This window comes from Clinocottus analis, unplaced genomic scaffold (assembly GCF_023055335.1).
Source record: "Clinocottus analis isolate CAN_PGR_092001 unplaced genomic scaffold, fCliAna1.0.p SCAF_36, whole genome shotgun sequence".
NCBI classification, from domain to species: Eukaryota; Metazoa; Chordata; class Actinopteri; order Perciformes; family Cottidae; genus Clinocottus; species Clinocottus analis.
The window spans coordinates 719,332-737,588 of NW_027176109.1; the positions used below are offsets into that span (position 1 = coordinate 719,332).

The window sequence follows — 18,257 nt, forward strand, 5'->3', positions numbered from 1 at the left end:
AGCAGCAAAGTGTCTGGAAGAAACAAGGGTTCAAACTCGTTCAAGCAAACGCTGCACAGTTTATTTTTAAAAGATCCCTGCAGACATTTGCACATACACTGCCGCGTTTAATTCAGATTTAGACGTGGAATGGAGAGCACATCGAGCCTCTCAACGTGGTGACGCTTGCTCTCAGCTAACGTGCTTTTAGCTAACATGCTCTCAGCAAACATGTCCTCAGAGCTAACGTGCGCTCGGCTAACATGCTCTCAACTAACATGCTCTCTGAGCTAATGTGCGCTTAGCTAACATGCTCTCAGCTAACATGTTCTCAGCTAACATGCTCTCAACTAACATGCTCTCTGCGCTAATGTGCGCTTAGCTAACATGCTCTCAACTAACATGCTCTCAACTAACATGCTCTCTGCGCTAACGTGCTCTCAGCTAACGTGCTCTCAGCTAACATGCTCTCAGCTAACATGCGTTCAACTAACATGCTCTCTGCGCTAACGTGCGCTCAGGTAACGTGCTCTCAGCTAACATGCTCTCTGTGCTAACGTGCGCTTAGCTAACATGCTTGCAGCTAACGTGCTCTCAGCTAACGTGCTCTGAGCTAATGTGCTAACAACGCAAACAACAGTAGCATTGCTGCTCAGCTAACAGTGTTGACCTGAAGGTCAGCTGGAGGATGGGCGCCGGCCTCAGGTCAGGCCGGCGTTATCAGCTGTATCCGCCTGTGCACAGCGGCCGCCATGAACCGGCCGTGTGGCACGCTCACGTGCGCTAAAACGCACTTAAAGGCATGCGCTGCCGGCCGAGCGAAGCACAGAGACGCTTAGAAAACAACACACACGAGAGGGAGAGGGACTTTATCCTCTGTTGACCGTCGCTGCACTTTATCTTCACACAGAAAATATCTTCAGGTGAGAACGCAGTATTTCCACCTTCAGTATGTGGAAACTGCAGTCGAGAGTCAAACTGCACACGCAGCATTTACTAGTGACGTAACAAAATACTGTAAATCAGCTCGTCTCCTTGGAGGGGGAGACTTCAACCTACTCTGAAGGCGGGTGAGTACCAGATGTGTGCATGGGCAGCGTTAGCGAGCGCTACGCTGGGACCACCGAGGCGCTTCTGCAGAGACCGCAAACTTTGCAACGCTTCACACGTTCTCACGTCTGACTCACCGGTGTTAGCATCACCGCACGTGGCCGTATGTGTTTATGTGTCAAACAGAGAAAGAGAAAGAGGGAAAGAGAAAGTATCTTTTTTATTTTAATCCAACAGAAATTGGCGGTTGAGAGTAAACATTTGATTACATGCTGTTTGAAACACATTTAGCTGTAGACTCGACGACCCCACAAAGAAATGCAGATGACAAAAGGGGGAAAGGTAAGCAGGAGGGATGGGGGGGGGTACGTCTGTGTCAAAGCAAATTCAAGACCACTGGAAGTCTTACTCTATATTCATGACTTCCTGAAATAATCAAACAACTCAATCAGGTTATCGGTGCGGTCCGAGGGGGCGCATTAGCTGGCGGCTGTTTGCTGTGCAAATAGTTTACTCAAACAGTTGATTTGTCTTGTTGTCTGATGTGCAATGTGTTTATTTCCGAGGTGGCGACCTGAGTCATTAATCCTCTCACTGCCCTTTGTGATGCAAAGGCCTCTCTGAGCACGCAGCGGCATGCGGCAGCTGAGCGTCGTCTGGTCTCTAGAGGTTTCTTTTAAAGCTCTTAACGGCGCCCCGTTACAGCCGGTCATGTAAAGTCTGAACGTGGCCTCCTTTGAACTGAAGACAGTGGAAAAAACCAGGAGAAAAGTCTGATGTGAGCTCCTTTACAAGCCTGAATGATGTGTTAATTCCTCGTGACGAACCCCACCTGCATACTGGAGGGCAACGACGTCCATCATCGCCATCGTCTTCATCAGAGTGAGCCTCGTATGGAGTTGCAAAGATCCTTGTTGATGTGCTCATACAGATGTAGAACAACAATGTCTGTGGGTTAGAAGAAGAAGGCAGTAACCTTTATTAACCCCTTAGGGGGTTTGGACTCTGCATTTAACCGAGTAGTGCTGAAGGAGCCGTGTGCAGCAGTGTCTCGCTCAAAAAGAAAATTCAGGGTTTCTTTATGTCCGTGTCACTTGACGGCAACACAACATCCACCCCAATGTACACCCAATTACGACAAAATCACAAATGCATGTGTGTTCTTTTCACTGCGGCTCCTCGCGGCCCCATTAGCAGCCGCTACGAGGGATCCCATTGACGTGCACATCTGTACACCGGTCTCTGGCCACAAAGACGCAGCCGAGTTTCAATCTCGGCAGGTTCCATTTGTGCCGTTATTGATGTGAAAATTAAAAGGATTGTGTTCATTTTCATGTTGTGTGTGTGCCTTATTGTCAGCGAGGGACATTTACTTTCCCCCCGAAAGCTCTCGTTCCAACAGTCTGACACGTTTTGTTCAAACATGTTATTAAAGTACATCACAATGGATTTCAAGCTTCTTTTTTTAAATTTATTTTTACGGCTAAATTTGTGATTGTGCCGAAAGTTTTGAAAAGTTGTGGCCAACTCCAAATCTGGAATCCACCATCTGATCATTAATGTCTTCAACTCTGGTGAAATAGAGTTTTTTTGTTGCGTATTTGTAAAAAATCTGATGGCAAAGACACTAAAAGGTCACCGTCCATTGACCCCGGTGCATGGCACACCGACGGGACTGTTGACGTGTTTGTGAGGACGATGAGATGCGTTCATGGACTCGTTCATGGTGCGTTCATGGACTCGTTCATGGTGCGTTCATGGACTCGTTCATGGTGCGTTCATGGATGCGTTTTGGATGCGTTTGGGTGCAGCAGCTCGCTCTTATACACCTTGGCTCCAATGCCCCTCCCCCTGGAGACCAGAGCATCTGATAAGAGGCTGCTGATCTGTGCGTCATGGCCACAACAGAGCCGCTACCCCAAACCCTCCACATGGCTCATGGCTTCACCTCTCCGCTCCTCAAACCCCGCAAACACGGCGTGATGTCCTGCGCTGCGGGCTCAGCGCCGCACGTGATTTTTTACGCACTGAAGTTTTTTTTTTACCTTGAAATTATTCTGGTGCCTTGAAATAGATTTTTAAACGGGAACAGGAGGAAGAATCACTGGTAAGTTTAAACATATATTATATATATTTATTTTTTACACGGAATATTCATGTATAAATGAATTGAGACTGCAGGTCATTCATCACTAGAATACATGAGACAGTCAGCTGTAATTTCAATTATTTGACATAGATTCACATTCAATAGTTTGTCTAAAAGCAGACTTATTGTATTTCTTTTTATTGTTTTGTTCTTATTGGTCAGGATGGTTCACGTTTGTTTGTTGCTGTCTGATCCAGGAAACATCACAGGCTTCTTCACACGGAAAAATAATTGCCTATTTCCCTTTTTCACGTCGGCTGTCCCCGCTGGGAAACCAGAGATTTGAACGAATGCAAATTCATCAACTCTGAATAATAATATAGGATTATTATCAGCTTCCTGTCTAACAGAGAAAGAGTGCATTTAAAAAAATAAATTTAAAAAAACGCAAATATTTTTTTTCTGTGACGATAAATATATTATTTTTTAGAAAGAAAAAACAAAGATGAGTTGTTTAATTTAACTGATTTCCAGGCGTTAAAGTGATTTTCCGCCGTTAAAGTGTCACGTGATTTATCAGAAATTGTCTCTTCACTTCGAGGCGACAACTCTCCAAAAAATTGAATATGAAGCTACACAAATAAACACAATTTCACCACAACACCTCACTGATGACTGGCTGATCATGGGTACACATTACAGTCATGGTTTTTAATCTCTAATTGTACATTAAAATAAATGAATCCTCATTTTAAACATTATTGTGGACTCGTAGGAAACACATTGAAAGAGACTGAGCCTCATGAGCTGCGTGACTGTAAAGCTCCTTCATTTAAATATGAGACGACACTGAAATGGGGCAGTTTGAGTATTGATGGCTTCTCGGACACACCCTGAAACACACGGTGATCACAGCTCTGCTTTCATATGAAACAGGTCACTGTGCCCTCATGGAGGCCCATCCTGCGACGCGCTATTTGGCACGTCGGCCTTCTCTCTGGCGCTCAGAACCCGTGACTGCAGATGTTTTCTGCTCTTAACCTCAATCAAATGTTTCTGTCCCCGGATTTCAGACTTCAGTGGAAGTTTTTCCTCAGAAGACACCTGGCGTAAAACTGTTTTAGTGAGGGGGAAGTGGAGGAGGAGAGAGGAGGAGAAGACCCCTGGATCAGATCAGTCTGCTCTGAGATCAGAGAAAAGCAAAAACCAAAAGTCTGCGCCGAGAGAGCCGGAACAGCGCAGTCATGCTCGGCGGTGAAGGGGAGAGCGGCGCCGCGGAGGACCGGCGCAAGTCCCCGGCTGTGGACGGGCCCGACCCGGCCGCTGCCGGCAGCAGGTACCCGGAGCACGGGATGGGAACCGACCGCTCCTACTACATCCCCACGGGTTCTAAACCAAGCCCAGAAGCCCCGAACCCCTGCTCTTTCCTCCCTTACGCGCCCGGTGGGGCGGTTTACGCGTCCAGCGCGGCGGGCAGGTACCCGTCCTCCCTGCACCTGGGCTCCGTGCTGCCCCCCGCGGGGTTCCCCCCTTCCTCCTCTTCCTCCTCCTCCTCCGCCGCCGGGCGCAGTCACTTCAGCCCGGCCTACCAGCTCGGGCAGAGCCCCGGCTGCCTGTACCCGCCCTACGGCAGCTCGGGCTCGGCCCTCGGCGGCATCCCTCTGCCCGGCGCCGGGCCCCCGGGCATGAGGGCCCAGGTGTACCTGTGCAACCGGCCGCTGTGGCTCAAGTTCCACCGGCACCAGACCGAGATGATCATCACCAAGCAGGGCAGGTGAGGCGGCGGGACTTTATTTCAAATGCTCTCAAATAAAACCTCAGCCATTTCTTTTCTTTCATCATTTCCCGGGTGTCCTTGCAGGCGCATGTTCCCGTTCCTCAGCTTCAACATCGCGGGGCTCAGCCTCACGGCGCACTACAACGTGTTCGTGGAGGTGGTGCTGGCCGACCCCAACCACTGGAGGTTCCAGGGGGGCAAGTGGGTCACCTGCGGGAAGGCGGACAGCAGCGGCCAAGGTACGGAAACAGGTCGATATCTGACTTTTACTAAACATGAATTAAATTTAGTTTCAGTGTTGGATTGAGATTTAAAATGGAAGGGCTCACCTTTAACCTCTGGATTAAATACTACACATAATAATGAATAACTGAAATGTGTTTTATTTGCGAACATAAACATGTGTGGATGTAAATCTGTCTTTTTGTGAACTGGAAGTTTGATGTTGTAATGTTTGTTTATTGCAGGGAACAAAGTCTACATCCACCCGGAGTCTCCCAACACAGGGGCTCACTGGATGAGGCAGGAGATCTCCTTCAGCAAGCTGAAACTCACCAACAACAAAGGGACCAACCACAACACTTCACAGGTAGAACTACACAATAGAAATACACAAATGACCTCCAACTAAATGCTTTAACCCTCAAGAGTTGTGTTACAATGTCAACAATTAATCAGACACCTCCACCTGCACTCTGTGGACCACTTCACTGTTTTATTTAATGTCTTTTTTATATTTATCTTTTGCTTATTGTGAACAAGTACGAAGAGTAAAATGAAACCTTCCATGTATGTGCAAATGAACACGGTTATTAAAGCTGATAAATGCTGATTTATTTTAACTTGATTAAAACGCACAATTATTAGTTTTCACGTAAATCACACAGACAATTTAGAATCTGTTTAAATTAATAAAGTAAATTATTTTTGCATAATTTGCACAATTAGACCAAATCACTTGTAAAAAAAATAAACATATAACATATTTGCACAAATTGCACATGTTTAGAAAATTAAAAAAATGATGTGATCAAAGTCAAAGTCAGTTATATTTGTCAATTTTTCCATTTGTGCAAATATATAGAAGATTTTAAATTGTGTTTCTCTTCTGTCGACATAAAGTGAGTGAATGTAAAAAAGTGCAAAAAAATGTTAAAATTAAAAAAAAAGAAAATAGAACAACATTTAAACGACATAAATTAGGAAACTATAAAAACCTGTAATAGACTATGAATGTGTGTTAAAGCAGCAGTCAGACATGCTTTTAAATATGAATATATATGTGATATTCTGGGGTGTAACGGGTCTGCGTGTCGCGCTGCAGATGATCGTCATGCAGTCGCTGCACAAGTACCAGCCCCGGCTGCACATCGTGGAGGTGACGGAGGACGGCGTGGAGGACATGAGCGGCGACATGAAGACGCAGAGCTTCACCTTCCCAGAGAACCAGTTCATCGCCGTGACGGCGTACCAGAACACCGACGTGAGCGCCGCCTCATGGCACCACGTGCTGCATATAACGCTGCATATAATATCTCTGCTTCATACGAGAATATATACTACACTGTTTATATTATAGGAATTACTCATTGAAACTCATCCAATGCAGATGATTCTTAGTCTAATAATCATCTGCTAGCTCCTTGTACATTTCTGCATAACTGCAGGATGTTTGTTCTCTCGATATTAATATGAATCATGTTCTTCCGTTTTGCTTTGTTTTAGATTACACAGCTGAAAATTGATCACAACCCCTTTGCCAAAGGATTCAGAGATAATTATGACTCGTGAGTATTTTTGATGTCATTGTCACACATTTCTTACCGGCTATATATAAACCCAGTATTAAATATCACATTTGCACCACACAGGAACATTAAATATGTATTTGTGAATGTTTAGCAGCCTGAGATCTGCTGTTTCTTTTCCTTAAAGACTTTTCCCCTCCCTCCATGTGTTTTAGGATGTACACGGCTCAAGAGCACGACCGGCTGACGCCGTCCCCCACCGACTCGCCCCGGGCCCACCAGATCGTCCCGGGGGCCCGCTACGCCGTGCAGCCGCTCTTCCAGGACCAGTTTGTGAGCAGCCTGCCCCAGAACCGCTTCTACAACAGCGAGCGGGCCGTGCCGCAGACCAACAGCCTCCTCTCGCCGCAGACGGAGGACGTGGCGTCGCAGAGGTGGTTCGTCGCCTCCATGCAGCAAGGGGGCGCCGTCAACGGCGGCGCCGGCAACGGCGGCAAGCTGGACCTGACGCCCTACGAGGGCGAGTACTCCAGCTCCCTGCTGCCTTACGGGATCAAATCCCTGTCCATGCAGACGTCCCACGCTCTGGGCTACTACCCGGACTCTCCCTTCACCGCCATGTCGGCGGCGGGGTGGGGGTCCAGAGCGGCGGCGTACCAGAGGAAGGTCTCTCCCGGCCTGCCGTGGTCTCCCAGGCCCAGTCCCGCCACCGGCTTCCCAGAAGACTCGAACAAAGTTAAGGCCCAGGTGGAAGAGGAGGCCGGCGGCGGCGGCGGCGGCCTGATCTCCTCCTGGACGGACACGCAGTCGGCGGCGCTGTCCTTGGAGAAGGCCGACGCGTACGCCGCGGCCTGCAAGCGGAGGCGCCTGTCGCTCGGCGGCGCCGGCGGCGCAGAGGACTCGCCCTCTGACATCAAGTGCGAGGACTTGGCCTCTGGTGCCGTCAACAGCAGCTACAGCAAAGAAGCCCCGTCAGCCAAGAGCATGGCAGCTTACTACTCCTTCTACACGAACCCTTGAACGGGTCCTCACCTCTCCATCTGGGTTGCTCTGCGTTTGCCATGCACCATGAAGGAGAACTCATATTTTACGCTTTCTTTTTTTTTTTTTTTGGTTGGGCCGTCAGGTGCACACCCAGAATGTGTCTCGGTGGCGATAAATGTCAACTTTTGTTTAAACTTTTAATAAAACAATTGACACATCAAAGGTTAAGGGGGCATGTGACGCAATAAGCATCCTGAGTTATTGTTGCTTATTCTTTCTATTTCGTCTCAGTCCATCTGAACTATTTACTTTTTTTCACCACCTTATTATGTAACTGTGTATGAAGCTTTGAAGGTCCCCAATTTTAAACAAACAAACAGTGTTCTTTGTGTTTCCTACCTGCCTTTACAGTGAGGGTATGTGTTTACAAATTATTTATTGAAGGCCTGTTGACATGAAATGTGTGCATTGATAAATGTGATGATGATACATACACGCTGTATATATATAAACACCTTCATGGCAACATTCAGATATTTGATAATAAAAGGCATATGTGTTCTATCGCGTATCTGATTGTTTATTTTAAGTTATGAGTGTTTAAATACAACATACTTTACACACGATGGTTGTTTTTAATAGAAGCATTAGTTTGATATATGAATTCATCACTGTAATTCCTCCTGTTATTGTTTGAGGCTATACATATTTGAATTGAATCATTGCACATTAAGAACCCAGACATCTTCCATACGTGATGCGCTTTTTGTTTAATGTGCAACAAATACAAAGACAAAAACTGAGTCAAGTCTATATCATAACTGCTCAAAAAATAACGCGCACAACTCCACATGCACATCGAAAAAGCAAATTTGTTTCCTCGGACTCTGTCGCTCTCTAGTGGCGATTTATTGAACCTGCAGCTATGAAATCAATCACAACAGAAGCCTGTTGACTCTCTCTCTGTGTGTGTGTGTGTGTGTGTGTGTGTGTGTGTGTGTGTGTGTGTGTGTGTGTGTGTGTGTGTGTGTGTGTGTGTGTGTGTGTGTGTGTGTGTGTGTGTGTGCGTGCGCACTGGGGTGCGTACAATAAAATATAACTGGCATCCCATTTTCATCCCATGGTTAGACCATAACAGTTTAAATCCGATATATTTGATCACTTTTTCTTTTCTTGTCGATTGGTGACACACCTGAACGGGACAGGTATGCTCGTCATGTTGACACATCGCAGCACACATGCTGAGCCTTTAAAAACCACGGAAAAGAACAAACAAAACAAAAAGACACGCATGCACTTAAGTTGCCTATTTGCGTGTCATCAATCCAGAATATTCCGACGGTGTCACGCGAGGACACACAACTCAATTAGTGGGCGTTTGTGTGTGTGCGAGTGTGTTTCTTTAGCTCTGGGAAGAAAAAAACGAGCCACTTCTTTTTTTTTTCTCCGCCTGTTTTGGGGCTTTTTGAGCTGCAACCTGGCAACCCGCGTGTAGCAGCCAGCCAGCAGCAGAGAGTCAACGAAGAGAGTTTTTTTTTTTTTTTACAGGAACAACATCGGTGCTTTTGGGCTAAATACGTCATTTATGGATCGCCTCGCGCTCACGAGAACCGTGTGTCGGTGAGCGCGTGACGGTTGACTCGCGAGAGCAGGTCGTCACGCACCACCTGTGTAAGTCTGGATACTTGTTACTCACTGTTTACTGTGACTCTTCGTTAGTTAACTGTGCTAGCTAAGTTGGCTAGCACGCTAGCTGCTCCTGCTAAGCGCGCGCACTGACGTTAGCCAACGCAGGCACGAGCGTCACGGTGTGTGTGTGTTTTGTTTTTTTTGTAATGTTTTTCAACAACAGCCAGATAACAAGGGTCAGATTGTATTTATTGTGTCGCGTGATTAACACGGACGTCTCAACGACACGACTCGCGGCTAACGCCAATCTAAAAGGTCAGTTAGTCGGCAGGTAAATGTTTTTTTAGGGGACCCCCTAAACGCAACACACCGTTTAAAACGGACGGTTCTTGAACACAACACGTCGGTTCCAGCTCGCGAGGGTGGAAAAGCTACGCAGACGAACTGTCAACGTCGAGCGGCGTATTTACACGTCGGGTGATGGCGTCACGAAGGAGTGTCGTTACAACACAAAACAATTGTCAGATACGTTAGTTTACGTGTGTGTGTGTGTGTTCTCAGTATGTGAGGTTATGCGACTCAGGTGTGTAAACAAGTATTCGCCCAGGTGAGACGTTTTCTGTTTGTCTCTGACTTTGTTGTGATGATGATGATGATGATGATGATGATGATGATGAGGTTCACCGATGCAAAGTTAACTCGTGCCATCTGGCTTTACTTGTTTTAGTGACGTGTGATTCGCAGTTAAAGCAACATTTCACCCTTTTTTATTTTTATATAATGACCATTTAAAGTTATGTCGGTTTAACTCAAGATAAAGTAGTAGATTTAACAGCAGCTAAGCCAAATCAAAACATCCGTTTACCAACTCTCGTGCAGTATAAACCCAAAGTCTTGTTTATTCAGTCGAGCTTGTTGTGCTTTCTCGCGCATGCGCACTGCGAGAGTCCGTGTGTGATATGCAATCAGGCATTTTAAGAGTATTAATTGGCTGTGTTAATGTGGATTTAAAATGTATGTGTCCTATTTAAGATGATGTCATATCCCAGACATGGCAATGTATTAGCACCTTTTTAATAAGTACGAGGTATTCAGTATTATTGAGGATGTCTGCACAAAGAGCACATGATCAATCATGCATGTTAACTCACTTACAGAGGTCAGGAGACAAAGTCCCATCTCCATCTGGTCCGTTTACCTCCATGGATGCTTTCACAGAGGATTTCTCTCACCAGTTCTCCTAGAAAGTTAAAACATTACATGACACAAATGAATGTGTATCAGCCTCTGTACTTGGATGTAACATGTGAGTATGCTAACAGTTGTTTCTATTATTAATAATAATAATAATAATAATAATAATAATAAACCAATGAAGTTATGGACGATAACAGAAACACATCTCTGTATAATGTAGTACAGTTTCCATCAACACAGACGACATCTGTAGTACATATATCTAATAAACTGGCAACTGAGTGTATACGGTTGCTTTTATAGCATTACACAAATGTGTCACTTTTATGCGTTCATTTATTTATTTTAAACTTTGTTCCTTCAGGAAATGTTAAGTATGACATTTAAAATTTCCCAAAATAACTTTTTCGTGACCAAAACAAGCTGGAATTTTGCTCCTCTTCCCATCTGTGACAAACACACACACACACACACACACACACACACAGACACACACACGGAGTTGCTTATGTAGTTTTACGCTGATGTTGTGTAAAGATCAGACCGGTGAGTCAGGTTCATCCACAATCTCGACTCTTGTTTCCATAAACTGCGGAAATTAATCAATTGTCCTGCGACCGGGATGTCAGAAATGAGTTGACCGCTTCCTTTGTGATTGTTGAGCTTGTTAAGGAATGTGTTCTTTACGTTTTCAGGAAGCATTTCCTCTTTCTATTGTGTCCACGAGTTTCCTACTGGAAGAAGGATTTGCATGGTGGTGAGAATGATTTTCATTTCATGCGCTATATGACGCTGAAGGAGATGATGCGTTTTGTTGATTTCATGCTGTAGCCCACAAAAAAACCCATGGAAGCCTCACATTGCCCAAACAGTCGTGGCCATATGGTGCGAAATGCTGACTCGCCGCGTGTTGCTCCTCGGTCGAGGATCCCGTGTTTCACGATGACTCCTGGCCTCAGTGGGATTGGGCAGCTTTGGCACAAAGAGGCGGAAGCTCCCGGTGTTGCCGGAGGAAGTCTTGTCCCGCTCGCCGTGTGAGCTTTGTTGGCGCTATGTTTAGTTATTGCAACACACACAACAAAAAAAAAAAGAATAAAAAGAGAAACACAGGCAGGTTGCTTACTGTGCTGTGGAGATGCTCGCGGCAGAGCAATCTGAGCAACCTCGGAGTTGCAACTCTCGTCCTTGTGATTCAGAGGCAGCGGACGTGATTAATACTTTTTGGACTCGGGGTCACGGCCGCTCAGGAATTCAACTCGTGCTTTTTCCTTCTTTCTTTTTCTTCAGGACGTTCATTATGCCGGCCTATCGGAGGGGAGCAGGTCGGGGGACTTTGTGAGCGGTCAAACCTACAAGCGGGGGCGGGGGGAGAGATGGGCAACACGGCGACCAAGTTTCGCAAGGCTCTCATCAACGGGGACGAGGCGCTGGCCTGCCAGCTGTACGAGAGCAACCCGCAGTTCAAGGAGGCTCTGGATCCCAACTCCACGTACGGAGAGTCCTACCAGCACAACACGCCGCTGCACTACGCTTCCCGGCACGCCATGACGCGCCTGCTCAGGTCAGGATGCGCTCCGGGTGAATCTAAACCAACCAGCGAGCAAACATAAAGCATAATGTACACATTCAGAGTCGCATGTCTTTTGGGGGGAATAGATATCTGAGAGGTTGAGAGGCGGATTTATTGCGCTTTTTATTTTTTGATATGCTGCAGTTTAATTTATTCAATATTTTATTTGTTTCTTGTGCAGCCATGGGTTAGATTTCAAGCGTCCTTTTGAGATTTTTTTTTAGCTCTGTGTTGCTGATCAGCTGGTCGCTTCTCTTACTGTAAGAACGTTTCTTTCTTCATGTTTTGTCTCTATACGTCCGCGTCCCATCTGCCTCTCCACATAGCCATCTGCTAGCAGCTCTCAGGAATGCAACCTGCTGGGATGGAAAAGGATGGAGCTCCAAGAGCCTCCCACCCCACCAGCTACCAACCTCGCATGTGTTTGTCTTTACTTTAAAAACACTCGTTTTTTTTACTTGTTTGAGAAAAAAAATCTCAGCAGGTAACAGCAGATTCTGTTGATTCTAGTTTCCACTCGAAGCGCCGACAATCAGACACTAATCATTGACCGGCAATTTATATTTCCACATGCATCTCTGCTGTGTAGTTTTCTAGATTTGACATAACTACACAATTTAAAATGCTGTAGAATATACATTTTCATTAATATAGAATTTAAAAGTACAACAGAAGTCTGCAATATTATTTTTTTTCCATATTTTTGGGGGGATTGTCGGAGGATAAAGTGACTTTTGTGTTATTTGCTGTGTTAACAAAAACAGCATGCTAGCGGGCTACAAAGAGACTTACAAAAACAAAACAAGATGGACAATAATTCTAGACGCTAGTAGGATACTTCATTGACCAAAGCAGGAGTAAAAAGTGAACAACAATATGTTTGCTTGCCTCAGACATGAAGCACACAAAGCCATTTGTAAATCAACGTTGTCTCGTTCTCTTCAGGTCTTTCCTGCTGAGCAAAGACGGGAATCCTAACAAGCGTAACGTGCACAATGAGACCTCCCTGCACCTCCTCTGCATGGGGCCCCAGATCCTGACCTCGGAGGGGGCCCTGCAGCCCCGCATCTCCCGGCCGTACGAAGACAGGCAGCGGCGGGCCGACTCGCTGCACGTCATCCTGGCGTGGACCGGCGCCAAGCTGGACCACGGGGAGTACGAGAGCGCCGACGTCAACGCCACCGACAACAAGAAATACTCCTGCCTGCACTACGCCGCCGCCTCCGGCCTGAAGACCTGCGTTGAGGTGAGAATCCAGAGTCCTGTGGAGGTTTTTCTCACAGGGGAATATTCTCATTTTAGGTGGAGGTCAAAGGCGCTACAGATGGAAAGAGACGAGGTCGAAGCAGCCAGAGGAACCCTCGTCTGCAACACAAACGTTTCAGCGTCTTCCCTTTTTGTACTATAGATATTTGCTCACATGCATCATAAGGTGGATCAAGCCGCTCCCTCGTGCAGCTCAGTGCGTTACACTTTACAAAAGTCATATTTATGAATCCACACATCGTCGCGTCTGTGCGCCTTTCAATATCTGAGTTTGTAAAGTTCAAGTTTTAAAACAGATTTTGTCGTCTTGCACAGTTTTTAAATTAGAATTTCACCCACGAAAACCGAACAGCATGTATAACAAAATGTAATTTGCAAAACTAAATGTTTAAGTTGGGGGAACTAACATAAAACTTTAAAACAATGTAAGCAAAGTGGGGTGAAAAAAAGGATAATTGAACAAATTGATCTACATATTCATCACGGGCGAAACGAGTCACTCAATTTGCTTAAAGTGGCTCCAGCGCTGGAGGAGTGAAAAAAACACTTTATTTTAAAAGTGCAATCCACAAAAGGTCCTGGAACTGAAATAATAAACTACCGCCACACACTTCCTGGCACCGCTCCTCTGTGTCATGTGAGGTGTTTCAAAACTTCACAAGCTATTAGCGCATTAGCGCATTAGCGTGCGTCCAAATTATTCAAAAAGCTCCATTTTTTTCTCCTCCTCCTCCCCCAGTTGCTGCTGCAGAGAGAAGCCGACCTGTTCGCCGAGAACGAGGACCGCGAGACGCCGTGCGACTGCGCAGAGAAGCAGCACCACAAGGACCTGGCGCTGTGCCTGGAGTCGCAGATGGTCTTCTCGCTCGCCCCCGAGGCCGAGGCCATCGAGGCGGAGTACGCCGCCCTCGACCGGAGAGAGGTACGGAGGGGGCTATGAAAAGGCGAGAGGGTACGCGGCGTTTTCGGTGTCGCGTACGCCGCCGCCGCCCGACGTTCCTACCAAACTGTTTATTATCGCTGTCTTATGTGAAAGCTCTCTTTAGAGTAAGATGCCCTTGATATCGTCACCTTGCCAAAGCCACGTAGCGGTGTAAGAACTGTGTGTGGGTCTGTAGTGTAATGTTGGAGCCAGCCCTTTTTGTTTGTAGTCCATTTTGGCTGCTGGACAGGCCTCCACGTCGTAGATGCTTTGGTAAAAGACACACACACACACACACACACACACACACACACACACACACACACACACACACACACACATTAGTCACACAAACAGCCTGCCATAAGGCATGTGACTCCCATCACCATCACCCTGTTAGCTCATTGGGTCTGGCTCAGTCAGGCATCAGCACTTGTCTGTATTTGATTAGCTTTTAATACTTCTCCTTCCCTTTTCCCCTTCATCCCTTCTCCTTCACCCTTTTTCCTTCCCTCTCAACCCGATTACACCCTCTGTTGCTCCCTCTTTGCTTAACCTCCTCTTGTCTCCATCCTTCTTTCCTTCTCTTTTGTCACCATCCTTCTTTCCTTCTCTTTTGTCACCATCCTTCTTTCCTTCTCTTTTGTCACCATCCTTCTTTCCTTCTCTTTTGTCACCATCCTTCTTTCCTTCTCTTTTGTCACCATCCTTCTTTCCTTCTCTTTTGTCACCATCCTTCTTTCCTTCTCTTTTGTCACCATCCTTCTTTCCTCCTCTCTCGTCTCTGTCCTTCTTTCCTCCTCTCTTGTGTCCTCTCCCTCCTCTTGTCTCTGTCCTCCTCTCGTGTCCTTTCCTTCTTCCCTCTCCCTTCCCTCCTCCTCTCTTGTGTCCTTTCCTTCTTCCCTTCCCTCCTCCTCTCTAGCTGTATGAAGGCCTGCAGCCTCAGGATCTACGGAGGTTGAAGGACATGCTGATAGTGGAGACAGCCGACATGCTGCAGGCCCCTCTGTTCACTGCAGAGGCCCTGCTACGAGCTCATGGTACACACTCACACTCACACACTCACACACTCACACACACACTCACACACTCACACACTCAGTCACTCACTCACTCACTCACTCACTCACACTCTCTATCTGCTTGTACTTAAAATGTTTGGTACTGACAGTGATCTGGTAGCCTGGCTTATTCTCTCTCTCGCTCTCTCGCTCTCTCTCTGTTTCTGTCTCTCTCTGTCTCTTTCTCTCTCTCTCTCTCTCTCTCTCTCTCTCTCTCTGTCAATATCTAATAAAGGAAATCTGGTAGCCTGGCTTATTCTCTCTCTCGCTCTCTCGCTCTCTCTCTGTTTCTGTCTCTCTCTCGCTCTCTCTCTCTCTCTCTCTGTCTCTCTCTCTCTCTCTCTCTCTCTCTCTCTCTCTCTGTCAATATCTAATAAAGGAAATCTGGTAGCCTGGCTTATTCTCTCTCTCGCTCTCTCTCTCTCTCTCTGTTTCTGTCTCTCTCTCGCTCTCTCTCTCTCTCTCTCTGTCTCTCTCTCTCTCTCTCTCTCTCTCTCTCTCTGTCAATATCTAATAAAGGAAATATTACAAATTGACTGATAAAAATCAAGATAACACATGTTTTCAAGCACCCTGACCTGTTTGTTTATGTGTTTACTTGCATGGAGCATGAAGACAATAATAACACAGCATATTGTGTGGTAGCCGTGTAAGAAGAGCTTTGTGTGTATATACATGTATATATGTGTACATATAAATATACTTATTCTGTATCTGGTATAATCTCGGCTGTGCTCGGCTGGTTTCCTCCCAGTGAACGGGGTAAGATGTGACCGGCTTTGTTATCTCTGTCTCAGCCTCAGTGAGGAATGTCATTGTCTCTCGCTCCCGTTGCTATTTGATGGGGCTCGACCTCGCCTCCCAAAATACACGAGCACACTGGTTCATTACTGTACTTACACAGCCGACGTTCACCATGAAGAACATCAGAGACTTTCCCCCCGTAGAATAACACAACGGCCTCTTTCGCTTGTATTGCTGTCACCATGAGACAGCTTTATCTCCCATATCTGCACGTTTTGTTTGGTTTTCCTTCCTGTGGTTACTATAAATACTAGTATGCTGCTTGTTTGTGCTTCATCACACATCTGTGCAAGTTTTTAAGCGTTGCTTGTTTGCTTATCCTTCTAAATAGATGCTTAAAAAACAGGTAGCTTCATTACTATCAGTCACAAATAGGTCGTGGCGCGCTGACATTGAGGTTAAGTGACGTTAAAGTAAAATGTGAGTAACGCAGAGCAGTAATATCTATATTAACGCTCTGCTTCAAGCGGTTTGTCTTGGCGGTGTGGACGTTCTGCCCCGGGAGGAATATAAAGTATGAGATTAGAGTCTGGAGTGACAGCAGGTGTAAAACCTGAGTTTGCCTTTATTAAATAAATCTACTCGTGGGAGAAGTAAAGGAAGCTTCAGGTTAAAAAGATCACAAACAAGCATGAAGTGCACGTCGGCCCTTGTTCAGTTCAGTATGAATGCGTCTGGTCCAGTCGTCTCATGGTCACACCTGAAGCCGCACGCGTCCAGGTGACGGCACGACTCTGGCTTCATTAACCCGTTAAACTGTGGAACGTTGTCTCCAGACCTCTTTTCCCTGTTCCCCTGTTCAGTCAAAACACTGTGTCGTTCTGTTCAAAAAGGGAAAAATTACGTATTTTATGCCAAAAGATTGTCTGAATGGAGCATGCTGGGACTTAAAATGGACACGGGAGGATTTTTGCGCACGTTTTCCAAAAAGTGAAACCAAGTCGGCAAAATGTGGACGAAGAGCTTCAAATGTTCAAAAAGAAAAGTAATTTCATTGCAAATCTTTTCTGCAAAGACCTTTAACTTTCTCTTTAACTTTAACTTTAACTGTAACTTTAACTTCCTCTTTAACTTTAACTTCCTCTCGGCTTTAGCGTCAGCGAGGACGATGCGTCAGCGCTGTTTAAACTCGGCTCTCTGGTTCAGCTCGGTGGCTGCTGAGCTGCTGGTGTGCTACTTATTAGACATATTCTGGGGGAGATTAGAGGGGTGAGCCCCAGATTACAGCTGTATCTGTTCACCTCCACGGCGTCGCTGTCCGTCTGTCATGGCGATGCAGCGCTTCAGGATTTTTGGTTAAATCTCCAGTAGACTAATCTTCTATATCATTACTTTTCCTGTCACACTTCAACACGTGTCCACACGGCCTAATCTTAACATTTACACGTTAGTCTTGTTCAGTTCTCTTGTCATAATCACTGTGAACACTTTAATTCATCACCTGGTGCAATACTTAATACATTACGTTTAAGCACCTTTTATACACATTTTATTCCGTCTGTATGTTTAATATTCTTCTCACTGTTTAATTTTTAATTTAGTTTTCTGACTATTTATATTACTTGATTTTTATTTGATTTAACTTCCCCACTGAGGGACTAATTCAGGATTATCTTATCTTCTAACTCTTGGTGTTTTTTTGCTGCCAGCGTTTATATTTAGGACTAAATATGAAGACTTTTTTAATTCCAGACTCCATTTAATGACCAGAGGTTGGAAGATGGAGTCCCACTCATCGATGTGTGTTTTTAATTGAATGGATATTGGGGGGGTTGCAATATTCATTATCTTAACGAGGCCATTTAGCGTCTGAGGCCTTTGATTGGTGGCTGATCGTCTCCCTGATGAAGGTCTAATCGCACAGCTGACCGGGTCATGCTCCTTTATTATTCATCTTTTGGAGGGATTTCTTTTTTCCCCAATGGTGAGAACATTTAGACTCGAGCATCAGGCATTTAATATTCACACTGAAGAGAGAGAGAAGAGCGATTCTAACACATGGAGAGCAGACGCAGCAGAGCTGTGTTTTCATTAAGGAAAACCTGGAAAAGTCTCAACATATCAGCAGCATACATACAGGCATCTATATAAATGTTTATTCTTTTAATCAAACTATTGTCTCTCATTCATTTGAGTCATTTAAGGTTTACTGTATGCTTTGAATCCTCATTGTTAGTTTAA

General features: G+C 45.7%; 2 protein-coding genes across 5 annotated transcripts in view; both read left to right on the forward strand.

Moving 5' to 3' along the window:
- Positions 1–2,947: 2,947 nt before the first annotated feature.
- On the forward strand, positions 2,948–8,006 carry eomesb (eomesodermin homolog b). Of its 3 annotated transcripts, none has more exons than XM_068596392.1 (7): positions 2,948–3,136; positions 4,055–4,892; positions 4,980–5,146; positions 5,363–5,484; positions 6,220–6,378; positions 6,621–6,682; positions 6,859–8,006. In XM_068596392.1, the coding sequence occupies exons 2-7, from the start codon at positions 4,363–4,365 to the stop codon at positions 7,661–7,663; spliced, it is 1,845 nt and encodes a 614-aa protein (XP_068452493.1). In that variant the 5' UTR covers positions 2,948–3,136; positions 4,055–4,362; the 3' UTR covers positions 7,664–8,006. The 3 variants fall into 3 exon arrangements, with proteins under 3 accessions (XP_068452493.1, XP_068452492.1, XP_068452494.1); XM_068596391.1 differs by having other exon boundaries at positions 4,192–4,892; XM_068596393.1 differs by having other exon boundaries at positions 4,192–4,892; positions 4,980–5,134.
- Positions 8,007–9,126: 1,120 nt separating this feature from the next.
- Positions 9,127–18,257, forward strand: part of LOC137799559 (ankyrin repeat and IBR domain-containing protein 1-like) — a 32,014-nt gene continuing 22,883 nt past the window's right edge. Inside the window, exons 1-5 of one of the 2 annotated variants that reach the window (XM_068596362.1) lie at positions 9,127–9,298; positions 11,741–12,014; positions 12,969–13,269; positions 14,029–14,211; positions 15,134–15,251. In XM_068596362.1, coding sequence (XP_068452463.1) covers positions 11,827–12,014; positions 12,969–13,269; positions 14,029–14,211; positions 15,134–15,251 — 790 coding nt within the window. In that variant the 5' untranslated portion in view covers positions 9,127–9,298; positions 11,741–11,826. Of the gene's footprint in view, positions 9,299–11,530; positions 12,015–12,968; positions 13,270–14,028; positions 14,212–15,133; positions 15,252–18,257 lie in introns of those variants that run through there. The other variant, XM_068596361.1, reaches the window with a different exon arrangement.

Bases quoted from the DNA above. Each gene is read 5' to 3' on its own strand.
- eomesb (XM_068596392.1), top strand. From the start codon at position 4,363: ATGCTCGGCGGTGAAGGGGAGAGCGGCGCCGCGGAGGACCGGCGCAAG. The intron at 4,893-4,979 runs GTGAGGCGGCGG...GTGTCCTTGCAG, and splicing joins ATCATCACCAAGCAGGGCAG to GCGCATGTTCCCGTTCCTCA. The intron at 5,147-5,362 runs GTCGATATCTGA...TGTTTATTGCAG, and splicing joins CGGCCAAGGTACGGAAACAG to GGAACAAAGTCTACATCCAC.